This window comes from Mus caroli, chromosome 1 (assembly GCF_900094665.2).
Source record: "Mus caroli chromosome 1, CAROLI_EIJ_v1.1, whole genome shotgun sequence".
Taxonomy (NCBI): Eukaryota; Metazoa; Chordata; class Mammalia; order Rodentia; family Muridae; genus Mus; species Mus caroli.
In genome coordinates this window covers 80,760,023-80,768,862 of record NC_034570.1, presented here as the reverse complement: position 1 = coordinate 80,768,862, position 8,840 = coordinate 80,760,023, and the positions used below count along the sequence as shown (strand labels likewise).

Below are 8,840 nucleotides of genomic sequence, written 5' to 3'. Positions count from 1 at the left end.
AATGGCCATCATAGGCTCATATGTTTGAATACTTGGTCCCCAGCTGATGAAACTGTTTGGGACGGATTAGAAGGTGTGTCACTAGGGGTGGGCTTTGAGGTTTGAAAAGGCTCCAATATTCCTTTTCTCTCCCCCTCTTTTTCTCTTTCTAGCTCTTGCTCTCACTCTCTCAACCTTCATGCCCAAAAATCAACATCTGAAATGTCTTGTGATAAACACAGGATGCAACAGTGGTTTCAGCTCCAGCATCTGCCTTGAGATCCTGTCCTGGCTTCCCTCAGTGATACACTGCTACCAGAAGTTGTAGGCGCAAACGAACCCTCTCCTTCCTGAGTTGCTATGCCTTTTATCAACAGGGGTGAAACTAGAACACCACAGTAAAGTGTGGGATGAAGAAAGAACTGCACTGGGGTGCTAGACCAAGAAAAGAGGCTCAAGGGCGAACCCAGAACTTTCCTACAGTAGATAGTTTTTTGAGGGGCTTGAAAATATGTATAAACTGAGGGCTGGAGAGATGAATCAGCAGTTAAGAACACTGACTGCTCTTCCAGAGGTCCTGAGTTCAAATCCCAGCAACCACATGGTGACTCACAATCCTCTGTAATGGAATCTAATGCCCTCTTCTGGTGTGTCTGAAGACAGCAACAGTGTACTCATATACATAAAAATAAATAAATCTTTTATTTTTAAAAAATATGTATAAACTACATGATCTCGGAAAATAAAAAAGAAAGGGGGTGTTTGGGACGTTATCAATTAATCTCATGCCTCCAGTTAGAAAACTATTCACATATAATGCAGGAAGGGCTGGCCTTTGCGTGCTTCAGAGAAAGATGTCATGAGAGTTCTCAGACCCATAAATAATGGGATTGATTAAAAATAGGTCACCCAAATCAATCTAATTGTGTTCTATTTTTAATGTAAATTCTTCCATTGGTTTTTAAAATGTGTAGCCCATTAAGACACATTAATTGTGACCCTAAGAATGTGTTTGTTCTGCAAAACAGGCCCAAGGTGAGGAGGAGAAAAGGCAATTTTCTACCACATGAAGGTGGAACAGAAGTATCACCGAAGCCCTAGCCCCATTTTCCCAGGAGGAAGAAATCCACACTTCTAGGGCGGGGGTGAGGGGCCATGATGGTAAAACGTGACCCAGCTCTGTGGAGTCAGGGTTAAAATGTCTGGAGCCCCCCCATGTGTCCCACTGGGATAAAAGGACTCTGATTTGTATGATGAAGGGGAAAATATGTGATTGCCTGTCCGTGTTCACTGCTCCATGAATAACACAGGTTCATTTTTGCACAGACAGGTACCCATTCTGGAAAATGTGGCAGAAGAAAACTAATGCTAAAAGTGTTCCATCACACCATCGTTGATATGAATATATCCTGGAAACGCTTTCATAAACGCACACTCGCATCGTGAAAGTGTTATGTGCAGAGGGGATCACTGGCAATTCACCTCACAAAACAGACTGACCCCCACAACAGTGGAGAGTCCAGGCAACACTCTGCTCGGCAGAAGGCACACCCTGGGTAGAGAACATAGTCCTTTCTTATACAATTTTTGTTGCTGGGCAGGCAGAGCAAGCAAGTGGTTTAACAAAAGCAAATCAGAATGCAGTTATAGCAAGGCCATACATATAGTTTAAAGTTAACAGAGACAAGGGTCTAGGTACAGGCAATTAAATCAGTAGTGATTTAAAACATTATCTCAATCCTGTTATCTTGCAGTGCCCGCAATAAGAGACCAAGACTCTACTCAAACCTTATCTCTTCTCCCACTATCTTACTTACCCTTTTCCCTCACTTACACATGATTGCAAGGAACAATTTTTGCACTCAGACCTTGACCATTTGTAGCCTCTAACATTTCTTTAACAATATACATTTTCAAAGATTTCTTTTTTTTTTTTTTTTTTTTTTGGTTTTTCGAGACAGGGTTTCTCTGTGTAGCCCTGGCTGTCCTGGCACTCACTTTGTAGACCAGGCTGGCCTCGAACTCAGAAATCCGCCTGCCTCTGCCTCCCGAGTGCTGGGATTAAAGGCGTGCGCCACCACGCCCGGCTTCAAAGATTTCTTATATTTAATTTTGTATAGGGGGTTTCTACATGTGAGTGTGGGTGCCGATTGGGGTCAGAATGTGTTCCCCAGAGCTGGAGTTGTGGCTTTTTGTGAACATCCTGACAAAGGTGCTGGAAACCAGACTTGGGTCCTATGCAAGAGCTGTGAGGGTCTTAAGTGCTGAGTCATATCTCCAGCCACAACACAGACACTTTTAAAGTACCGCTACGAAACATGTTTAGAAACTCCATTTGAGACCTCTCTGTCCTGTCATTCTAAATGTCAATGAATGCAGTTCTTCAAAACTTAATGGAACCTCACACCCCACCCCCTGGGCACACTCATAATACTAAATATCGTGGTTAGAGATTTGTAAACACCCCCAGGCTAAATTCCTGCCAATGTCTTTCATTGCTTAGGTTTCAAAATGTTGACCCATAGCATCAAAGTACAGTGTGTTTTTTGAAAGCCCATTTTACACCATGCTGCACTTTCCTCTGGAAACATTGCATAACAAAGGCTCTCCTGAAGGGTTAGAGATCCATTTCCTCATGCTCACCCTGATAGTTAATATTTGTGGCTGTTGTTAATTATGCTAACCTCCTAGACTGGACATGACTATTTAGTTTGGTCCCTTTTAACTTTCGAAAGTTAGCTTACAAAGCAATAGGTTTAAATGTGGCACCTTCCTATGTCTGCCCTCAGACCTTGTTCTTGCTCATCCTTAGTTTTGAGACAGAGCACTGCCCATTGCACCTCCTCTCTTGTTGACAATTTCTGACCTTTGTCCTTTTTTCTGAAGGGCTTTCTACCCCTTACTAAATGTTCTTATCATTAACCCTTGGTAAGATTTATTATTACAATATTATATTTATTATTTAATTTGGTCCCTCTTAACTTTCATAAGTATTTGGGCCAAATTACCTGTTCTGTTTCATATATGTAAATGCTTTAATTGATTTTTCTCAATGACAATCAGTATTCTGAAACCTTCGCCGCCTATTTGACTAAACATGCCCTGATGAGCTATTAATGCCTCTTTCTAACATAGTAGTCGTGAATGTTCTATGTGAAGTCAAAATTATCTGTAAATTGACAGAGTCTTGGATATTTTCTTGTTAATGTGAGAAAACACCTAGCAAAAAGCAAGATAAGGAAGGAAAGTTTTACTTTAAGCTTGCAGTGCAGAGAAGTTCAGCCATCAGGTTGGGGAAGGCTTGGAGGTGCTCAGGAGACAGAACGGCATATCTGGTTGACACCACCACCATCGCTCTGAAGCAACACCTTCTCACATCCCCACAGGGAATAGGTTCATGCTGGGGTAGGGACACATTGGAGGAGACAACCGCCATCCAATCCCAGGAGAGTCGGACGAGGAAGCCGAGCATCTTGAAAGGGACTTCCGTGCTTGTTGCAAATACATTGCGTAGACATCCACAGTCTATGAGCCTGGAAGCTCTTCTTCCCTCCCTCAGTTTCAATGGGACAGCATGAAAAGATTATGGGGCAGGCTGAGAAGTATAGAGGCACCTCAAGGGACTTCCCGATACTCAGTAATGATTCCATTAATTCCCATATCGTGATAATCACCTTAATACCAGCACACAAATGTAGCTATTATGAAGTCACAGTAAAACCAACTAGTGGGGTTCAATCCCCCAGCTCTGCCAGAAGACAACCCCTCCCAGAAATTCTGAAAATGTTCTAAAATGTTAATCGAAGTAAATGCCCTCATAAAATGGACACCAAATTACCTATCCCCTCAAGGAACAAGATAACAATCAAGAAACAGCCTATAATCAGAAGCGAGAGAGAAAGTTTATTTTAAAACCCTAGGATAAAAATCACAGATTCTGTCACGTTTATAATATCGTTCAGCACATTTACACGCGTCTTGTTTTTGAACACTGGCTTTCCAGACTCTCTTCAGGACCCTTATTTGGATCTGGTTTTCCCCAAGCCTTCCCAAGGGCCGGGAAATTGGTAGATCCAGGAAGGCAACTCACCCAGAAGCCTCTAGGGGGCGCGGGAGTGCCGCATGAAGTAATGCGCATGTTCCACCCGTTCCGGCGGACCCGCCCTCTCGCCCCTCCCCTTCTCGTTTCCACCGGAAGTGCTCCCTGGGAGCGGCGGCCGGAAACGCGGGCAGGATCGGTTGCGTAAATACTTTTGAAAGACCCTATTAGCGCGCGGGGCGCCACGTTTGATCTGTGGACGAGCTTGGGCGGGTGCAGTGCCCGAGCAGAGAGCCACGCACGCCATGGAGTCTATGGGTCGGCAGGACCGCAGGCTGCATCAGCAGCTTAATGAAAGCAGTAGCCGCTTCCAGACGTTAATGAAGCGGCTGATAGCGAAGGTAGGCTGGGACGGCGGCCGAGGCGGGCAGGGCGCGGTGGGCGGGGACCCAGCGCCCTGGAGTCTGACCCGCTCTTCCTTCCCCGCAGTACAACCAGCCCTTTGAGGACGACCCGTTGGTGGAGATGACGACGTTGACCTACCAGACGCCCCAGGGTACGGAGCCCTCCCTTCCTGTTGGCACTGCGCCAGAACAGTGGAGCCTAGAATTTGCAATGCTGCACTTGTCCTCCTCGCTCCTAGGGACCTTGAATCCTTGAGTTGCTGATTTCCAAATAATTTCTGAGAGAAATGCTTGGAGACACAGGTTCTTTAAATGCCTGGCATGAAAGGCCGAGCTAATTAGCGGTACAAGTGACTCTGTAAAATAAGGATATTGACAATCATGGGTACGCTGTATGGTTGTGTATAACATCACCAGTGTACCTGTCAGGCCATTGGAGCAGCACCCAAGACTGCTCCGCTCTCATGGGCTTTGCTGTATAAACGTAGACCCATCTGTTTTGGACAGTCCCATTATCTGCCACCTCTGACGCATTTTATTTAATGTTGTGAGTGTACTTACTGCCTTAAACCTCGTCGGTTCTCTAACTGGGATATGTTTGTTATTTGAGGTCGTTTCCTTCCCTAAGACCCATCCCTGATGTTTGTCTGAATTTATTGATAAAATCGGATTTCGGATCACAGTCTGCCAGGGGTCTACAAGTGCAGTCTGTCTTTTGTCTTATTGGCTGTTCAGGGCACGTGTTGGGTAAGCATTTTAAATAGGCAGAAACTGAACTAATACTACAAGAGGTTGCTTTTCTCTGGATGTGATCAGGACACAGCACTATAGGAATCCATAAGTGTGCTGTCTGACTCTTGGCTTTTCTGTGCTCTTGCGGCTGTTTGTGAAGGGGTAGGCAGTGTCTGGAGTATTTTGGACAGCCCATCTATCTTCAATGATATATTCTGTCAGTGATATATAGCTGATGTCAGTTATATGAGAACAGTGAAGTTGCTGAAGAGTTTGAGACTATACAAGTTGGTATAAGAGCCCTCCCTGAGGTCTGGCCAACACATAGGCACCCAGGGCTGCAGTTGTCGGTCAATAAATCTATGTCCTAGCGAGCTTGCCATGAATCCCTCATCTTGTTGATTGTTCTGAGAGACACATTTTGGCGTGGCCTTTCCTAACATGCAGTAGACTGAAGTCCTGATTTAAGGTGGAGACTGGGGCAGAGAGCTAACTGCAGAGAACAGGAGGGAATCATTTGTGTGTGTTAACAGTTCACCTGGGCCTGCACTTAGCACATATTGTAGAGTTCAGTTTCAAACATGCAACATTAGCACTTTATGCAATTAAATGTAGAATTCCACAGAGGGCGCCAATCAGCAAAGCCTTGATTTGACTTAGCCCTTGTAGTCGAGCATCAGTGTCCTCTGGAAAGGCCATGTCCCACCGTGGTCAGTGCTGTCAGACCTCCCAGAATTCACATTGCTGGTTCCACTTCATGAGCAGAGAGCTGGGTTAGTCATCTGAACTTTCCTCTTTGCATATCTGTCTGTACAGTGGACATGGTAAGTCTGTCCCGTGGGCTTTTAAGAGGGTATGGGAGTTACATGCCACAAGGGTTGCAAATACGAAATGGTGTGTCCTTGCTAAAATCTGGAGTATAGAGGGCGCTGTGTAATTTTTTTTTCTGTTTCTGTTATAATCTCAAATCTCCAAACCCACCATTTTTCTAAGTAATTTGTATTTTCCTTGAGGGATTTAGAAGGACTGAGTGTACCGCACTGGTACTGCTAGCTGGGGGGTGACGGGGCTGATGCACTCCTTCAAGCTCCAGAGTTCTCTGTATGTAGGCTTCTCTGTCCTGGGCTTCTAGATCGTCCCAGGAAAGCACTGACTCCCAGGATGAGGTTAAATGTATGATACGTGTCTCCCCTACCTCCCAAATATATAACTTAAGAACAGTATGTATTTGGAGTATGAGCTGTCTTAGCCCCTCAGGTACATGGTGGAATTGGGTAACCTGCTGCCCCTGGGTAGGAGAGACTGCCATTAGTGACAAATTTGTCCAGTCTTGGTTTTTTAAAAACTTTCTCCTTCACCAAACTGACTGACAGCGCTGCCAATGCCTGGATTGCTCTGAACGCTTGCTTGCCTTTCACTTCCTTCGCTTTGGTTTCCCATCAAAGTGTTTTAAGCAGAAACAGGAACATTTCAGATTGTTTCTTCAATTGTCACCTTTGTTTCTTAAGGGTTGAGAATTTGGGGAGGAAAGCTGATGAAGAAGGAAGACAAGGAATACACTCAGGTATTTGCCATCAGGTTTGCTGCCTTACTGCTTTACTGTAGTGTGTTGGTGTGACTGCATCCCAGCGCCGGTGAGCCCGGAGGCCAGTGTGCTCTGCGAGCAGCAAGAACGGCCTCGGGCGTGATCTCCCCCTCTGCCCTTTCTCCTCCTGTGTGAAGATACACTGACAAGTGTTTCTTCCACCTCCTGGCTCTTGTCTGCTATTTCTTCATCATAGTCCACAGAGCCCAAACAGCATGCTATGTGTGCAGATTCTGGACCAGCTTGGGGACTCTCAGGGAATGTTCTAGAGGGAGCTGGGCACTCCTTAGTTGGGTCCTTACCAAAAATGCCCAAATCTCATTTCCTTTAAGAAAAAAACCAATGCCTCTTTTCTTCCTCTGTAACCAGGATGGAGAAAGGGGAGAAGGAGATCGAGTACAGAATCGCCTGGCCTCCGCCTTTCTGTGCCCCTGGAATGAGGGTCTCCGGGTGCCATGGCTTTACAGCTAATAAATACAGCTAATGCTGCTTTTCTGGGTGGCATCAACACCGTTTGCCTTCCTGCTGTGAGACTGGCCTTTTGCCTTGGTGATTAGTGAAAGGCTGTCTGGTCTAACGGAATCTCAGGCAACCATGGTTCCTGGGGAAACCCATTGCCCAGAATGGAACATCAAAATTAAGTTACACAGCATTATTAGCAGTTCTGGAGTTAAGCTTCCTTGGCTGATTATTATAGCCATAGGAGGGCAGAACTGGCTATAATAATCTTAGGTTAGCCAGGCTGCTGTGGATGTATTCACTCGTACCACCTCAGTGTCTCTCTGGAAATCTACCTCATGCCCCTTCCCAAGGCGCTCATGTCTCATCATCAGCTGTTACATAGTGTAGCTGCCTTTTGATTTTTTCCCAAGGCGCTCATGTCTCATCATCAGCTGTTACATAGTGTAGCTGCCTTTTGATTTTTTTTGAGACAGGATCTCACACTGTCACCCAAATTAACCTGGAACTGGCTGTGTAGCTCAGGCTGGCCTCAAACTCAGCAGGCTCCCTTCGTCTTCCTGGAGTGCCAGGATTACATCTGTGCTCTGCAGTTGTCTTTTTTTTTTAAAGCTGCTCATGAGTTCCAAGGCATTTGGCCCTGGCACCTTTCTCTGTTGTGACTCTTGCTTTGTGAAGATGGAAGTACTTAAGGATGTGGCGGTCCTGTGTTTATATTGCTGTTCAGCTCTGTCATGGGGGAAGCCACCAGAGGCGTGGAAATGAACACACCTGGTATATTCCATGGGTTGATGGAGCAGCGTGCCCCAGTCCTTGGGGCATCTTCAGTCAAGGCCACAGGATGTGCTGTCTTTACAAATACAGAGACCTCCTTCTTTAACAGCCCAGTGATAGGATGGTAGTCCTGGTATCAAGAATACTTATTTGCCGGGCATGGTGGTGCATGCCTTTAATCCCAGCACTCGGGAGGCAGAGGCAGGTGGATTTCTGAGATCGAGGCCAGCCTGGCCTACAGAGTGAGTTCCAGGACAGCCAGGGCTACACAGAGAAACCCTGTCTCAGAAAACCAAAAAAAAAAAAAAAAAAAAATACTTATTTAAGGTTTTTGTTTAAAGTGTAGGAGATCTGCCTGAGATCTGTAGAAATGCTAGAGCTTATCTGAAGACTAGAAAAGTGAGCACGCATAGCCTGTGGTTACAGCTGGGGACCCCATAGTATTACTGGGATTTATTATTGGTGATCCCCTCCACCCCCAAGACAAAGGATTAATGCTGGTTCCAATATGCCACTCTGAGAACTGTGGAAGGCAGGAAGTTAGAGTGGACTCTCCATTGCCCTATGCTGGTTTGTTGTGGGCTCTCTTTGTAGGTACCAAACAAGCAATATGGGGTCTTTGAGGGCGGGGTGCTCTCATGAATGTCAAAAGTTCTGCCCTTCAGGCACTGGAAACCACAGAACTTTGGGGTCTCAGCTTGCTTGGGGTCCAGGAGGTAGGATCAGTTCAGTGCTACCTGGCCACCTCAGGCTAAGCACACATAGAGCTAGCACCTGAAAGGACATTGCTCACCGTGCTGTTGTAAAACTGTAAGCAGTCTTTTTTTGTTTGTTTGTTTGTTTGTTTTTGTTTTTGTTTTTTTTTTTT

General features: G+C 45.6%; 1 protein-coding gene across 1 annotated transcript in view; it reads left to right on the top strand.

Annotated features, from left to right (window-relative positions):
- The first annotated feature begins 4,212 nt into the window (after nt 1-4,212).
- Nucleotides 4,213-8,840, top strand: part of Hjurp (Holliday junction recognition protein) — a 12,709-nt gene continuing 8,081 nt past the window's right edge. The window contains exons 1-3 of the mRNA XM_021171170.1: nt 4,213-4,419; nt 4,508-4,574; nt 6,663-6,718. Coding sequence (XP_021026829.1) covers nt 4,324-4,419; nt 4,508-4,574; nt 6,663-6,718 — 219 coding nt within the window. The 5' untranslated portion in view covers nt 4,213-4,323. The remainder of the gene's footprint in view (nt 4,420-4,507; nt 4,575-6,662; nt 6,719-8,840) is intronic.